At 46.3% G+C, this 17,702-nt stretch overlaps 1 protein-coding gene across 3 annotated transcripts in view; it reads left to right on the forward strand.

Moving 5' to 3' along the window:
- rgma (repulsive guidance molecule BMP co-receptor a) overlaps window positions 1–17,702 on the forward strand; it is a 50,237-nt gene that overhangs the window by 21,568 nt on the left and 10,967 nt on the right. For 2 of the 3 annotated variants that reach the window (XM_088298908.1, XM_088298909.1), the window contains exon 3: window positions 16,947–17,428. In XM_088298908.1, coding sequence (XP_088155034.1) covers window positions 17,415–17,428 — 14 coding nt within the window. In that variant the 5' untranslated portion in view covers window positions 16,947–17,414. Of the gene's footprint in view, window positions 1–16,486; window positions 17,429–17,702 lie in introns of those variants that run through there. The other variant, XM_088298910.1, reaches the window with a different exon arrangement.

Consider the following 17,702-nt stretch of genomic DNA (forward strand, 5'->3'; position numbering starts at 1 on the left):
CACAGCAGCTAACCTTTAAATATTTCACGTCAACGTCAACGTTTACGTTTGCTTTTTCAACAATGCCAAGTAGCGGGGAAAAACCCCCCAAAAAACAACAAAACAGCAACGACATTGTTAAAATGAACGTTAGCGCTTGTCTTTGTGCCGACGCCCTTTTGCGTTTGTCGTTTCATCGGCCGCGCTCACAAAAGATTGTTTCCACGTGTTCAATTGGATCGTTCAAGGACGATCGGCACATTACGCTAGGTCATCGCCGCAGTTTGCTCCGTGCTCGGCGTCACGGTTTCGTTCGAGGGGCGGTGCGCCCGATCCTTTGGCTTCCTCGCTCACAGCGCGATTAGTGTCCGAGGCTCCCGTTTAATTGGGCCAGATTATCAGTTGCCGGCGCTGCGCAGCGAAAGGTCTTTTTTTTCTTTTCTTTTTTTTTTGTCTGCCATTCAGAACCTTTTCAGCCAATTAATTCCTCAACAGTCGTCGCCTCCCCTTCGACTTGGAATCACTGCTGTCGGATGTGATTGTCTCAATCTTAATTGTTATTCTATTCGCTTGTGTGAAAAGGAACACTGGCTCATGTCACAACACAACCTTCGGTGGCGCTCGCCATCGTCTTGGACTGCAGTCGCCTGGTCGGATCGCTGCAAAAATAAATTCAATTAAAATAATTTTAAAAAAAAGATTTTAAAAAATAAAAATATGATTACTATTAAAATGTTTTTTTAAATAAAAAAAAGTATTTCAATAAAAATGTAAATAGAATTCAAATTAAATGAAATTAATGGTTTCCTGCTGTGAACTGCTGCTTTACGCTTTTATTTTCATCACACTTTGAAAAAAAATCCCTCAAGCCGCTGTGTTTTCTTCCTTCACTGCCATTGACGGTTCAAGAAGCCAAAAATTGCATTCCTTTTTCCAAAGCTTGCAGCAAATGAGTTAATTCAAGCTTTTGTTTCGGAGCTGAAACGGAGAGTAATTAAATGTATTACAAGAGAGGATTTTGGACTTGGGGAAGTAGACACACACAAACAAAAGCTCAATTCAAGACATTAATGGGACGTTGACCACATCAGGAGAACGCGTCCCCCAAAAGTAAAAGGTATGAAATGAATCAATGTGCCTTCATTGAGTACAAGCACGAAAGTGAAACTTTGGATTTGGTTGTAGAAGTCAAATTTGTCATTGAATCTTTCTCAGGTTGAGATGATATTGATCATCTCATTTCAAGAGAAGAAGAAGAATCGTTTTTTTAGTGGCGAGCCGCGCATTTCACACGCAGGCCTTCAGCGAAGTCCGACTTAGTCCGACTCGAATCCATTCCCCTCATAGTACCATCATTTATGGCCCCGCGGCTGGACAAATAATATACAGAAGCACACTTTCTCACTACTCAGTGAGTGTTGGACGACCGAGCTTCTCTTGAAAGGTCCGTCTTGAAAATGTCCTCGGAAGTGTATCTGCAATTAAATCCACACTTTGGTTTAAAAAAGGAAGAATAGATTTGAGATTTTCCAACGGTTGCCCGTTACGACCTCCGGGTGTGTTGGTTCCGCATAGCACCACCCCGTCACGAGTGAGTATCCAATCACAAGCCGCGTTCATCACCTTCAGCGTAAGGCCAGCGAGAAGGCCTCACTGTCATCAACTCGCGATCTGATTGGCTATCGCAACTGCCTATCAACGGTCAAAGCCCCCTTGAGACGCAGAAGAGACGCCCGCACCATTTTATCGGAAGGCCTCGGACCAATAGTGCGTGTGCCTGGTATTGTGGAATCTGCCCGGCAACACAAGCTAGCTGAATTCTGATTGGATAAAAACTCTCACCTAAAAATTCAACACGAGGATATCATGTGAGATCAATGAGAATGTTGTTGGTTATGTTAGGCCAGCAGTCCGCCCACCACTGCTGAAAAGTGACCTCAGCATTTGACCCATCACAGTCGTGGACACAGCAAACGCACGGGAGGAGGGGCCAACTAAGGCGCCCTGGGGGGCATTTTTGGGGTGTGACATTTTTAATTTGATGTTTTCAACCAGCCTGGCGTGTCTCCGTAACTAGTCCTATTGTGCATCGTTGTGTTCGGGCAGCCCGCCACCAAAGGTCTTTGAGTTCCAAGGAAGGAGAATAGGAACGACCCAGGGAGACCGTTTGTCCTCCAATTTGTTCTGCAGCTTCGCGGGATCCCGGAAGGCGCCTTTGGCTGAAACGTCGCCGCCTCTTAAGCCGAGTGAATTGTCTAACGGGGTGCGAAATGAAGATTTATCTTCACATCTGTGAAGCGTTTGCCGTTCCCAGTCACACTGCGGCGAACAAATCAGCATGTGTTAACTAAGCTGGATTTTAAAAAGATATAAGGACTCCGTTTCAGCATATTCTTGAAGTTTCCCCCCCCCTCCAAAAAAAATAACCTCTGTCGATCTCCATGGAATGTCTTTCTTGTTTGGGCTTCAATCACATGATTGCCCTTCATTTCCTGACAGTGCAGAGTCCCCCCAAATCTGACCTGTCACACAGTGAACCCCATGAATGGACAATAGCGCCTTCAGTGGGACCCCGGGGCCGCAGCGGAACCTGCAGCCGGCGCGCAGAGCCAGGCTGAGCTGGCCTGAGGGCACGCTGACAGCTGAGGAAGATCGCCCAACTGCCCAACTGGGACTTTTGGCAAATGTTCAGGAAACGTGAGCTCAACGCTAGGCGGGGATCAAAAGCTTTGGGCTGTTTCTTCGATGCGGAGGGGGCGTGGCCTTTAACAGGTGCTCAAGGCAATGGAGTCGCTGCTGGCTGAACGCATGGAACCAACGTAGCCAAGTTCTGTTCCAAATCAAGGAGACAAAGGATTGTCAGAGCGACGATGAAATCTTCAAGGGGCAAAAAGAACAGAATTTCGGATGAATGGTCGCAGTCGTCCAGATTCACAAATCCTTGCTAACTGGACTTCTTGTTTGTTTGACATGTTTCGGTCCGCAAAAAAAATGAACTAAGTCTTTGAATTCAAAATCAAAATTGCTTTTCAATCGCGATACACCGATATGCTTTTTTCAGGGCCGATAGCGATTATGGGTCGTCACGGGGCCGATAATCGATATTTGAAGCCGATATTCATCGGTTGGAAAAAAAGGGGTGAAATGGTGTCAACATTTTGAAAACTAAAAACTCCAAAACATAGTTTAAATGCCTTTAAGCACATTTTTGTGAAACCACTTTGATGATTTTCAACATATTCAAGCTTTTTTTCGAAAAGTGGCACAACAAGTGCTCAGAGCTCCCACGCTCAGCTTCATGCCTTCTTTGTTCAATGAAAACAAAAGAACGTCTCTTTCAAGTTTACAACGGCAAATTGTTTTCGTTTAGTTGTGAGTTGTAGTTGACTTCAAATTTCGGCAAAGTCTCTTTCCTTTCCTTCGTCTGCTCGCGGGACCTCTCCCGTAGTGCGTGTGACTGGAGGTGAAAAAGCAAACAGGCAGCTTCCTGCTGATTGGGAGCGACAAGGAACCATCTTGCCTAAGCAGAGAGTTATTTTTGATGCGGAAAAATAAGAAAAAATGCTAATCAGCAAGGCGGAAAGAAAGCCATCAGTGTGCGAACAAGATCAACGTGATTGAAATCACGCCAGCGATCATCAACGCCAGTCTTGCTTCTCCTGCAGTCCCCAAATGACGACGGCTCTGCAATATCCGTCGTCTCCTTGCCGCTGCCCTCGCCGTGCCTCTCCAAATGACTTCTTCGCATAATGATGTGTGCAGCCGCTTGGTGACGTCTGTTCATCAAGCCTGGAGTCGCTAGCCAGCGAGCGACGAATGTATTCCGATGCACGGCGCCGCTATCTTTGGGCTTATTTTTAGCCCATTTGGCCCGAGGACGATCGCCGTGCAATTGGCATTTGCGATATCGCCGACGACGATTGCTGCCTCCCATTGTCATTCGGCGGCGTTTGTCCTCAGCAAACGGGAACTGCGATTTGACATTCGTCTCATCGCCTCCCGCAGGGAAAGAAAGTGTCCCGGGTCCACTGGCGGAAATTGACATTCCGCGTGCCTATTTCAACTCGGACTACACCTCAAAGCTTGGTTTATCGACAGGACATGTGCCGATCGGAGCTCTCAGAGGAGAGGGGGGGGAATAATAAACTTACGTTGAAACAATGCGACTGCATAGAAGATGCGGTGGACTGAAAGTGCCAAAATTAAATCAATAAATAGACCATGAAATGTTGAATTCAAATTGTAGTTATTCATTAAATGTTTCATATTTTCATTACATGTGGAATTAAACCAATAAATGAGACATGAATTAAATTATCAATGATTATATGTAAAAAAAAAAAAAAATTCTGGATTTAATTACCGTATTTTCCGCATAGCGTCTCTCTCTCTCTCTCTCTTTTTTTTTTTTTCACAAATGAATATTGGCTTCAAATACCGAGTCTGAAAATATACTTTGAACTAGCGTGAAACCTGTCCGACTGTATATTGCAACACAGCAGCTTTGCAAATACAATCTTCTTGAAGAAACATGATTCGACACTCAGATAAAAAAGTATTTCATGATGAAGTTCTCCAAGTGCTGCCGCCTCCCCGTTTTAAATTATGACAATGCAAGATTATACTCATGTACATATTTCACTTGGCCTGCTTCGTCCGCCGTCTCGGTTACAGTATTTCAACACGAGGCTGGGAGTGCTTGGCGCATTTGAGTGCGAGCCACACCCCGCAGCTGTGCACCTGGACCAGCTCCCATTCCAACATGGCGGTGAACCCAAACACCTGTTCACACCTGAGGCCAGCGCCTCGGGACCGCCGCCGCCTCATGAGCCGACTGACTCGCACAAACACACAACAACGTGAGCTACTGTCAGTCGAGTCCGAGTCCAAGTCCAAAATATCTCCCCGGGCCAGTTAAACCGCGCCTCATGCGTTTTGGCTTTACAACATTATTTTGTTCCAAGAAAGAAGCGCATCTCAAATTGTGAGTGGTGATTTCCACGTTGACATTTGTCAGGTTGTGTGGAACCGCTTTCGTTTGCTCGCAAATTCTTTGGTGTGCGTGTCATCCTCCCGAATGTTCAGCTGTGTCACTCAAACATGTTGACTAACGGGCGGCACGGTGGCCTAATGGTTAGCACGATGGCCTCACAGTGAGAGACATCAGCGGGCGTGAGTTCGATCCCGGCTCCGGCCATCCTGTGTGGAGTTTGCATGTTCTCCCCGTGCTTGCGTGGCTTTTCTCCAGGTACTCCGGTTTCCTCCCAAATTCCCAAAACATGCACGGAAGGCCGATTGAACACTCTAAATTGCCCCGAGGTATGAGTGTGAGCGAGAATGGTTGTTCGTCTCTGTGTGCCCTGCGATTGGCCGGCAACCCGTTCAGGGTGTCCCCTGAGTACTGCCCGAAGATGGCTGGGATAGGCTCCAGCACCCCCCGCGACCCTCGTGAGGAGAAGCGGTATAGATAATGGATGGATGGATGTTGACTAACGAGCACCAGCGTTTCATCTGGGAGGCCGAAGCCCAGCGCAGCAGGGCTCAAAGCTTGAAACCGATTTCTGTACGGTGTTGACTCAAAAACAACAAAAATCGGATTTGATGAAATCCTCTGGCGTGACCATCGCAATTCTGGAGTGTGTCAGCCTAATCAGCACAAATCTCACATCATGCGTTTTATTCATTTCATTTCATATTTATTTTCCATTTAATTATTTCATCTTTAATTCATGTAATTGACATTATGATTGATATTCAGTGGCGGAGCGTGCATTTCACACCCACGATCGGAAAAATAAAAGACAGAAACACACTTACGCACGACTGAGTGAGTGTTGGACGACCTCGCTTCTCTCGAAACTGTGTATCTGCAATTAAATGCACACTTTTCTCTCCTTCATCCATTGTGGTTTAAAAAAATCAAGAATATATTTGAGATTTTCAAACGGGGGCCCGTTACGACTTTTGAGTGTGTTGATTCCGCATGGCGCCGCCCCCTCACTAGTGAGTATCCAATCACATGCCTTCAACGTGCGGCCAGCGAGAAGGCTCACTGTAACCAATTCGCGATCTGATTGGCTATCGCAACTGTCTATCAGCGGGAAAAGCCCCCTTGAGACTCAGAAGAGGCGCCCGCACGTTTGGATCAGAAGGCCTCGGACGACGAGTGTGTTGTACTGGTATTGTGAAATCTGCCTGGCAACAGGGGCTCGCTGAATTCTGATTGGATTAAAAACTCACGTAAAAATACAACACGAGGATATAATATGACATCAACGTGAAGAATATGATGATGAGTTCTTGATTGTTTGGCCAGCAGAGAAGGCCTTGATGGCCTTGACCGCCCGCCACTGCGTTATATTGCACTGGAGAGGGGAGGCTCGTTGTGTTGCAGTAGAGGGCATTTGATTCTGATTCCGAAAAAGTGGCCATCCAATTTGCCACCAATAATACACTTGCTCATCTATTGTAAATCTTCTTGTGTTTACATTTGTTACATTTGTGTTCTTATTCCTGCCTTCAATTCAACATGTGTTTAACAGCCTCGTCAGCCAGAACGCCGTCGAGTCTTCCAGCTATTCCAAAACTTGCACCGGTCAGTCGAGCGGAATAAGACGAGGCAAAGAGTGCGATCAAAAATAAAGGTGACGTGAGGATCTTTTCAAATGGAAAAACAAAAAAAAAAAATTGGAGCAACTTTATAGGTCAGTTTCCACATAATACTTTGACTGACGGTTGCCCCAAATTAAGTTTTTTACCATTAGTTATGTCGATTATTTTAGAGATATTTATTTTAGCCGATATTTGGCATTTTACCGATTATCGGCAAAACGCCTTTTATTTAACTTTCAAGACCGAAAAAATAAAAGCTGGTTTATTTTGGCTTACTACAGCACACTTTTCTCTCTCTCTCTGTTGTGCTGGTGACCCTGCATTCAGAAGCAGATTGGCCCGCCCACAGCACCATCTGATTGGTTCCTTGTGCATCCAATCAGCAGTACGCTGCCTGTTTGCTTTTTCACCTCGAAACACACGCAGTACAGGAGCGGCCCCGCGAGCAGAGGAAAGGAAGGCATCATGCCACTGGGTATTCCGTCCCTTTGAGTGAACGTTTAGAATTTGAAAAGCACTCTCTCAATTGTCTAAATCCAACGACTTCCATGCTTTTATCGTGCTCATCAAGTATGGCGTGACGGCTTTCTGCTGTGACAATCGTCAAACCAACAATGTGTTCATTGTGATCTACCAGATTTCCAAAAAAAAAAAAAATAGCAGATGAAAGGGAAAAGTGTTGTGATATGGCATCCATCGTTCTAGTGAACGGCCCGATTAAGATCTAGATTGCACGGTGCGTTTCCGCACGTTCGGGCACCATCCATGTTATTTCTTTGCTCCACTGGAAACGCAGAAGAGGGTTTCGTGTAAACACCTCAAGAGGGCTTTTTCTATTTTCCCCTGCAGGTGAGAGACGACGCTCCCGCCATAATACGCAGCGATTTAAAAAAAATAATAATAATAATAAACTCCCCCCCTCTCTCATCAAGTTCTTCAGGTCACCACATTCCCACCAGGGGAACGCTCTTTCAATTCATACGCTGATGCCTGAATGAGAATGGGAGCACTCCAAGTGCATCCCACGAGGATTGGCCAGTGAATGAGAAATCAGCATCTTGATAAAACGCTTCGTTTGGCACAACATCCCCCCTCCCCCGCTCCTCTCTTCGGTCCTTCAACCTGCTGCTCCCCTCCCCGAAAGCCCATTCTTTGACGTTTGGAATCCACCGGAACTTCATTTGAGATGCGAGGACCAGTGTGAGAACACCAGGCATGGGAAAAAAAACTTTTCGTTGGGCCTGAATGGGGGCATTTAAAGAACCGGACGTTTTTTTTTTTTTCTTTCTTTTCAAGATATCATTCAGTCAGAAGGACTAAGACTATTCAAAAGCAACTAGAGCGTCATTGCTGGCTAATTTGAAAGAGTGTCTGCCTGACTCGGGATCGGTTGTTTGATCCAAAGAAGAAAAACAATCTCGAGCCGCAATGATAAGCAGCCAACAACATTCCAGCAACATCAAAAGAGTTGAATCTCGGGAAGACATTCGAGAGAAGAACAAAGACGTTGAAGTCGGAATTAGCGACCGTGTCCGACTCCTGATTGGTTAATAATTGTGGCACAGTTAACACGCCAGCATCGCGAGCGTAAATCGAAGAGGAGAGAGAAGCCGCAAGCATCAAACCAATTTTGTGCGTACGCGTGGTGGGTCTTGTACACGCAAAACACAAAACATGTTTTCGTACGCGGAATTCCGCAAGACGCTCACGTCATTGCGGCATAAACCTTCTCTGCTGGCCTCACATACTATCAAGAAATCATGATCCTATTCTTCACATATTATATCCTCGTGTTGAATTTTTAGGTGAGTTTGTATCCAATCAGAATTCATCTAGCTCCTGTTGCCAGGCAGATTTCATAAAATCAGTCGCACGCGCTATTCGTCCGAGGGCTTCAGATAAAATTGTGCGTGTGAGAGGGGTGTTTACCGCTGATAGGCAGTTGCGATAGCCAATCAGATCACGAGTTGAGGACAGTGAGGCCTTCTCGCTGGCCTTACGTGATGAACGCGTTTCGTGATTGGCTACCCACTCGTGAGGAGGCGGCGCTATGAATCAACACACACGGACGTCGTAACTGGCGATCGTAGGAAAATCAAAAATATATACTTGCTTTTTTTAAACCGCAATGGCCGAAGGAGGGAAAAGTGTGCATTTAATTGCAGATGCGCTTGCGAGGACATTTTCAAGACGGACCGTTCGAGAGAAGCGAGGTCGTCCAACACTCGCTCAGTAGTGTCTTTCTGTATATTATTTGTCCGGCCGTGGTGTCATAAATGATGGCAATATGAGGGGGATTCATTCGAGTGGGACTTGGCTGAAGGCCTGCGTGTGAAGTGCACGGCCCGCCACGGGCTGTTATTGGCTGCGAGGCTTTTCAAACGCTGCAAAGCATACTTTAGAAAAGAATCTTGCACAAAAAGGTGTGCCTGTGTTTTTTTTTTTGTCCCAACAAGCTTCGAGTTCCTTGATGGATTGGGTCAATGTTGCTGCAGCGGACGCATCCCAGCTTTCAGGCAACAGAAGTCCCCGTGGGTGAAGTTGACAAAAATCCAATTGGGCACAAACGCCGCACACTTGTGTTTGACTCGGCCAGCTGCGGCTGATCAGTGCCTGCACAAGTGGTGCTTTGACACGTCGCTGGAATGTCACGTAAGATGTAAAAGCAAGGCGTGTCGAGTAACGAGAGCTCCAAATAAAGGTTGAACGCTTCAAAGAGTTCATTCTGGCTACACGACGTGACACGTGGGCTTCACATCTTAATGCGTTGTACACTTGGGCTTCTTTGCACGTCATTTTTTTTTTTTTTGCGTTCAACTCAAACACCGAGCAGTGGAGCTTTTTGGGAGGTCTATCGCTTTAATTAACACGAGGCTGAGCTTGACAGCGAGCCAATTGGAGGTGCTGCGTGGCAAATGTTACACCCTGAAACAGGGTGAAATAATCACAACAGTGTTGTGTGTTGTTTCCTCAGTAGACTTTACTAGAATGAGGAAAGTCTCCAACGGCCGCCTGCTAGGTGCATACAGACACAAATAATCGATCTCAGATTGTTCTTATTACAAACTATAGGAGAACCCAGATCGACAGCGTCACTAATGTGAAAAGCATGGAAATATTCAAAAGACAAAATTAATATTTAAATTCCTATCGTATTACAAATAATACATTTTATTATTTATACTTTAATATTTCAACTTGTTACACGTACAGGCAGGAATTTGAGCAAGTGTTTGACACCAGAGGCCGTGTGCAGAAGTACGATGACGGGTGCTTGGACTGATCCAGCACCGTGTTGCCAGACTTAGTTGGCCTGGGGGAACTCCGGTAAAAACACAGCCGACTTCATGAAAATGGCAGCATCGAAATGTGTCACACACCTTATTGGAGCCGACGCCCAGTCAAATAAAAAAGGTGCCACTGACATTTAGGGATGGTTATTTCGGTTATTCCGATATTTGGCATACTGCCGATTTATTTTTTTTTTAAACATTCAAGGCCGATAAATGAAAGTCTAGTTCATTTTGTCTCTCTCACACTTTCCGTGCGTGCGCGTGTGATCGAGTGCTGGTGGCCCTGCCTGCAGAAGCAGATGGGCGTGGCCACAGCCCCATCTGATTGGTTCCGTGGTTCCCCCCCCTTTTTTTTTTCCTCAACCAATGAATAGAGGCCTCCATGGCCTCTAATTATCGGCATCGGCCCACAAAAAAGCATATCGGCCGAATCACCAAAACTGAGCCAACCAAACCGAGACTCATCAAAATTTGAACAATCAGACAGCGAAAGCACCCAGGAAGGGATCGTTTCTCCCACACGGAAAGTGGCGGCACCACTCCTCCACCTGACTGAAAGCAAGTCCACCGTAAGTCTGCCAAGTTTCCATCAGTGCAGCCAAAACGCAACGCGCAAGCCAGGGCCTGCTTCTCTAGCCTGCCATTTTGACACACGTTGACGACGATGCTCATCCAGGCTTTGTGTCGACGATTAGAAGAGGCACAAACATCGCAACCGCAGAGAGACACTTTCTCGTTTTATTCGGCCTCGCCATTGAGGAGTTTTGCAGAATGCAAAAATGCTGAGCCTGAACCAACTTGGAAATGGAGCTGTTAAGCTTTTGTTGCCAGAGGCCATTTCTCTGACTCTGCCGTTCTTTCTTCCAGGGCAGTGGTCTCATTAAAATGATTTTTTTTTTTTTTTACCTACGACTTACAGTCAGAGCAAAAAGATCCCCAAAGTCGTGGCAACCACTTTTGGGTGGACTGGCGCTCAACCAGGTGCCGTTTGATCATTGCAGCTAATCCACGTTGAGCCCATTTCAAGCAAGACCATAACATTAAGACCGAAAAACAAGAAAATAATCTTCACTTGACTGGCAAATGACAAAAGCCGTGACACGAATGTGACTCGCATCAAAGATTAGCCTAATTTGTTGAGATCTACATTTTTTTCAATAATTCTTATAACTGAAAAACTGCCCATCTCGCAGTCATGCTTGTATGTTCAGTTAGATCGGTGCTTCTCTCCTATTTTCTGTCACGCCCCGCCCCGCCCCCCTCAGCATGAGGAAAACAATTCGCCACCCCGCCTCCGCCCAACTCTAAATAATCGCATTTTTTGTTGCAAAACAAACCTACAGCGTCGAGTTATTCCTCGATGCTCACAATAGGCAAGGAGAACGCCACTGCCAACCACTGGAGTGGAGGTGCAATTACACTTTTTTTGTTGTACGGCAAAAAAAAAAAAAGCATGTTCCCTCAGTTCACACGCGCCCCCCTCAACATCACACCGCGCCCCTCACAGGAGGGCCCCACCACTATTTGAGAAGCACTGAGTTGGATCGTTTGCACTTGAAAGGGAGAGGTCATAAAGCATCAATATTTTCACTTATATGAAATGTTGGCAGCTTCTCATTTGGAACGTTAGCAGTCACAAGTAAGCTAGGGGTGGTGGGGGATAAAAAAAAAAAAAAAATGACTTGATTCCGCAGAACTTGGAAAAAAAAAACGACAGTGTGTCTTGAAATGAATTATTTAAGTTTCCAAATTGTATAATCACGAGTGATCTTTACAATAAAATGAAACGCGTGTCACGAATTTCCAAGCTTTGCCTTAATAATGAAACTCGCCGGTGAGCGGTGCAGCCTGCAAGTTGAGACAGAAAAGACCAACGTGGCCTGAAGGCAACTATGACTCGCTCATGTTATTGGACTTTTTGGGTTTTTTTTCTTTACAGGGGGAGGCGGGTCAAGTCTCTTTCCATTTCACAACTCTTCAGGAGTGACACCGTGTGAGGTGTTGATACGCAGAGCCGTCAGTTAAAGTCAACAGGCTCCATCGTGGTTGCGCTCGTCGACAAACACCTGACTAAACACCGGCAGACATCTCGTCTTTGTCCGCTGTTCGTCCAGCGCACGTCATATTCAGCACAACGCATTCCACGATCCGTTCATGGGAATTTGCGATCAAATGCACTCACGACAGTATCACATTAGAGCCTTGCTTAGCCCAGTGCTTCGCAATTATTTTCTGTCACGCCCTCCTCAGCAAGAAGAAAACAATTCTCGCCCCCCCACCCCCCACCAGCACCGCCTCTCCGCCGCAACTCTAAATGATCGCACTTTTTGTTGCAAAACAAACCGACACCGTCGAGTTAATACTCGCTGCTTACAATAGGCAAGGAGAGCGCCACTGCCAACTACTGGAGTGGAGGTGCAATTACACTTTTTTGGAGTACGGAGGGGGGAAAAAACGCATGTTTGACCTTCCTGACGCACTGATTTGCTGCGTTTGGAATAAAACGGAGTGGAAAAGAGCTGCTTGTAGCACGTTTGGGTTGGGAAACTTAAAAGGTTCACCGTGGGTGGTCACTTAAAGGCAGTGGTGGGCGGTCAAGGCCTTCAAGGCCTTCTCTGCTGGCCAAACAATCAAGAAATCATGATCATATTCTTCACATTGATGTCATATATTAATCCTAGTGTTTAAATTTTTAGGTGAGAGTTTTTATCCAATCAGAATTCAGCTAGCTCCTGTTGCCAGGCAGATTTAACGATACCAAGAGAACGCGCTATTCGTCCGAGGCCTTCAGATACAATCGTGCAGGCGTCTCTTCTGTGTGTGGGAGGGGTGTTTGCAGTCGACAGACAGTTGCGGTAGCCAATCAGATCACGAGTTGAGGACAGTGAGGTCTTCTCGCTGGCCTTACCTTGAAGGTGATGAACGCGTTATGCGATTGGCTACTCACTCGTGAGGAGGCAGCGCTGCGCGGAATCAACACACCCAGAAGTCATACCTGGCGACCGTTGGAAAATCAAAAATATATTCTTGCTTTTTTTAAACCAAAGTGGCTGAAGGAGGGAAAAGTGTGCATTTAATTGCAGATACACTTGCCAGGCCATTTTCAAGACGGACCTTTTGAGAGAAGCGAGGTCATCCAACATTCTTCCAGTACTATGCCGCGTTGTCATACATGTTGGTCTTATGAGGGGGATTGATGCAAGTCGGACAAAGTACAACTTTAGTGATGAAAGGCCCGGCCCACCACTGGTTAAAGGTCATCTATGAATAACTCGTGAGCCAACAATGCAGCAGATTTACTAAATGTTTTTTTTCCTCACGTCCTCAATGACGGCTTGGAAGCAACAACAGCAAAGACGCACTGCTATTCGGCTCTGGAAACTGTTTTGCGCAAGTGACTTTGGGTGGTCGATGGTTTGCCGGCACCTGCAAAAACTTGAGCTCGAGCTTTTCACGGCAACTATTGTGACAAGACGGGACAAAAGGAAGGGCAGGATGTAGCCGCCGCAGCTGTGCATACAGGACAACACGACGGGACGCCACACAAAGTTCAACAACCACACATGAGAAGCGACCACTTCAAAGAGTTCACAAGAATTTGGCCTGATTTTTTTTTTTTTTTTTTTAACCAACCCACAAACTGATAGCCTTTACATTTATCGGCATATTAACAAATGACGATTAATCGCAGTTGACTATCATGTGATGAACGTTGAGTCAAAGTCAATCCATCTTGTTTTCGATTTTCCAGCACGGTTGAGGGACCGGTTTCACGCCGCCTTGTTCTGACAAACCAAGATAGAAACCAATCAAAATAAAATGATTCAAAAATTGGCTTCCATACCCTACGGCAGCAGTCCCTAGTGGCGGGCCGTGCATTTCGCGCGTCGGCCTGCAGTCAAGTCCGACGTAGTCCGACTGGAATAAATCCCAATCATATTGCCGTCATTTATGGCACCACGGCTGGAAAAATAATGAACCGAAAGACACTGACGCACCACTGAGCGAGTGTTGGACGACCGAGCTTCTCTCGGAAACGGCCTCGCAAGTGTATCTGCAATTAAATGCACACTTTTTCCCTCCTCCTTCGGCTATTGTGGTTTAAAAAAGCGAGAATATATTTCCGACTTTCGAGTGTGTTGATTCCGCATAGCGCCGCCTCCTCACGAGTGAGTATCCGATCACAAAACGCGTTCATCACCTCCAACTCAAGGCTGGAAGGCTCGCTGTCAGCAACTCGTTATCTGATTGGCTATCGCATCTGTCTATCAAATCTGAAGGCTCATTGACGTTGAGAGGAGACGCCCGCGCGATTGTATCCAAAGGCCACGCAAAGAATAGTGCGTGCTACTGGTATCGTGAAATCTGCCTGGCAACACGAGCTCGCTGAATTCTGATTGGATAAAAACTCCAGCCTAAAATTTGGCCTCGAATACAATATGAATGTGAAGAATATGATCATGATTTCTTGATTTTGTTAGGCCTTGACCGCCCGCCACTGCAAAAACTACAATCCCTTCACAAATGGTTCCGAAATGTGTCTTGACGCGCTGCTTTTCATTGAGGTCAGCAAGGCTTTGCAGCAAAGCTAATTATTTGTCTTAACATCTTGACACACTCCGTCGAGTGGAGTCCGCATCCAGACTCAAACAGGATTTTTTTTTTTGGAGGGGGCACGGGTTCGCCGTGGCTTGCAGTCTGGCTTTTCAAAAGACTCACCTTTCAGAAGGAGAACGGAGATTGTGTAATGAGGGTTTACGTATTCAAGCTCACTCCTCTGTGGGCACGAACTGACCAATTTGCAAGCGTTCTGCATTCAAGCGGTTATCCGCAGTGGCAATAATTCCTCACGGCGTCTCTGCAGAGCTCCACGTATTAGCGCTTCATGGCGTTTAGGAATTCATCCTCACAGCTCATTATCAAAAGGCAAACTGCTGGATGCACGGATCCCTTCTGATTAACAGTGATGGGAGTACGTCATCGCCATCTTTGTCTAGAACAGCGGTGGGCAAACTTTGAGTCGTGGGCCACAATGGGTTCGAAAATTTGACAGAGGGGCCGGAGCGGAAGCAGATGGATGCCGTGTTTTGGTGACCTCACCTCATTGGAAAGACGTGCTTTAATTTTAAATGAAAATGAACAAAAGCATTACAACAAAATATCTGTCCAGGAGGGGCGCCTCCTAGTGGCGACACATCATAATTACAGGGAAAATCAAACATGAACCAGGTTTATTCATTACATTTTTTCCATGTTCGGCGGGCCGGATTAAAACACCTAATGGGCCGCATGTGGCCCCCGGGCCGTAGTTTGCCCATGACTGATCTAGAAGTATAGCTTTTTACTGTTTTTTTTTTTTAAAGTCATCATTTCTGCCATCTGCTTCTTAAGATCTGAGTCATGACATCAATCTGTCACCAATACGATATCTCATAAGACGAGCAACCTGGAATGGAATCATAAATTCGCTAATAGTGATGGACCGATTATCGTGGCCGATATTTGGCATTTTGCCGATTATCTGCTGTGCTGTGCTGTGCTGTGCTGGTGGCCCTGCTTGCAGAAGCAGATTGGTCCGCCCACAGCACTGAGATTGGTTCCTTGCAGCCAATCAGCAGTAAGCTGCCTGTTTCCTTTTTCACCTCGAGTCACGCAACTACGGGAGAGGTCCCGCGAGCAGAGGAAGGAAAGGCAAGAGACTTTGCCGAAATTTGAATAAATGTTACATGCTAAAGTTTTTTAAATATATTTTATAAAAGGCATTTAAACTTTGTCAAGTTTTATAGTTTTTATTTTTCAAAATGTTGACACTATTTGACCCAATTTCTTTCTAGAAATTAATATCGGCTTCAAATATCGGTTATCGCCCTTCGTGGCTACTAGTAATCGGTATCGTATTGGCCCTGAAAAAAAGCATCTCGGTCTATCACGCCTCATGTCCATACACGTAATCTTGGCGACGCTTCATAACGCCTCAGAAGAGTCGGGTTCTAGTTTCATGTCCAGCTGTCAGGGATGTCTTTATATGATCGGGTCCACGAAGCACGGGGCCAGTTGGCTAACTTTGAGGCGACCAATCACGATCATCGGCTAGCTCTTTTATTTCCTGAGAAAGTCCAATCTTTAAATTATCCCCCCCCCATCTCAGGTTGACCGTTAGCAAATCTTCTTTTCTTCGAGGCGAAGATCAACCAATGACCGAGCTCTCTTTCTTGCCGGAGACACAAAAGGGTCATGTGATGATGTCATGTGAAAGCGCCGTCCGGTGGCTGCATACTAATGGAGCTTTTCCTGCGTCCTATTTGGCAGAGAGCAACAAAAGGCCCAACAGCGAAGCATTTCGGTCCTCCATTTTGAGAGCTGGCTGGGAACTCTCCACACACCGGCGTAATGAGTTTTTCTGATCAGAGGAGGAGAAGAAACCGGAGCCGGGGAGAGTCACCCGTGTGGGCAGGAGTTCAGGCCGGAAAGTAGCAAAGGGGGGAGGGCGGCTTGCGGTGGGATTTTCCTGCCTGCAGCCTGATCCCAAAACACAGGTGCAGCCTCTGTGCCGCCCTCCCCAATCCCCCCGCCTCCGCCTCCGCCTCCCCCTCCCTGCTGCTGCTGCTATGTGCCGATCTCCATTAAATTCTCATTATGCTAAATTTGTCTTCTTCTAACCTGCTGGCCTGGTTGTTTTTGTTTTGGGTTTTTTTTTTTGTCCCAATATGGACCACAACTTAATAAATTCATTAGAGATACGCCGATGCCGACCACGCAGCACTCGAATCTAAAATTTCTGCTCCAGTCAAAGCGACAAAAACATGACTGTTCTCTTCTCTAAAAACGGGTCAAGAAGGGGTCATTCGTATCTCAAAGCACCACTTGATTGTAAAAAGAATTTTTTAGGGGGGCTAAAAACGACTTTTTGGTGGCTGTTGGAGTGTAGGACAAATCAAAAGGCTTGGGCGATAATTAATCAGACCGAATTGAAAAGGATTCTGAAAAATGTCTTTGCTTGCAACCCTTGCGGATTTGAACGCTGCACGCTTTTCAGCGCTTTTGTCCTCTTTTTTTTTTCAGCAACGAGGAGGGCTTCACAGCTGAGGCTCGGCGATACGCAGTGCCGATTATTGTCTCGCTCACACTTTCTAACGAGCCATTTCACAAGAACCACACAACACAGCGGACCTGGCCACGCAGCAGCGGCTCTCCGATCGCCTTCGGAATAAACGCGCACATCTGGCCAGCGGTGCGACTTCATGTCACTTTATGTCTCTCAGACGATCGATCGATGTGGATGAACCTCAACTCCGGGAAAGCACTCTTTATTTTTATTTTTTTTATTTATTTTATTATTTTTGCACGCTGGACGTCATGTGCACGTCGGCGCGTTTGACGCGCGCGCAGCCGTCGCGGAAGTCTGCTTGTGATTTGGGATTACACTGACACTGGACGGGTTTGTTTGCTCCAAGAAAGAGGGGGTTCGCACTCCCGGGCGGCGTCGGCGTCGGCGTCGGCGTCTCGTCCTGCGGGTTCCTGCCCGACTCCATGCAGTCGCAAAGGTTGGTTCGTGCGACATTTTTTGCCTGTCTATCGGAGAAATATACGCGCACCTGACGCCCCCCCCCCACAGCAACGTGAAACGTCGCAACTGTTGCTGCTGGCATTGAAGTGAATGCAAACCTGAGGAGTATGGGCTGATCTTTGTGCCACTAGAAACTGAATATTTGAATTGAAGACTGGATATTTGAATAATTAATAATTCAATAATTCAGTTTTTAATTCAAATATCCAGTCTTCAATTCAAATATTCAGTTTCTTGTGGCACAAATATCA

Source organism: Idiotropiscis lumnitzeri, chromosome 6, assembly GCF_059441095.1.
Source record: "Idiotropiscis lumnitzeri isolate Australia: NSW breed Sydney's pygmy pipehorse chromosome 6, RoL_Ilum_1.0, whole genome shotgun sequence".
NCBI lineage: Eukaryota > Metazoa > Chordata > Actinopteri > Syngnathiformes > Syngnathidae > Idiotropiscis > Idiotropiscis lumnitzeri.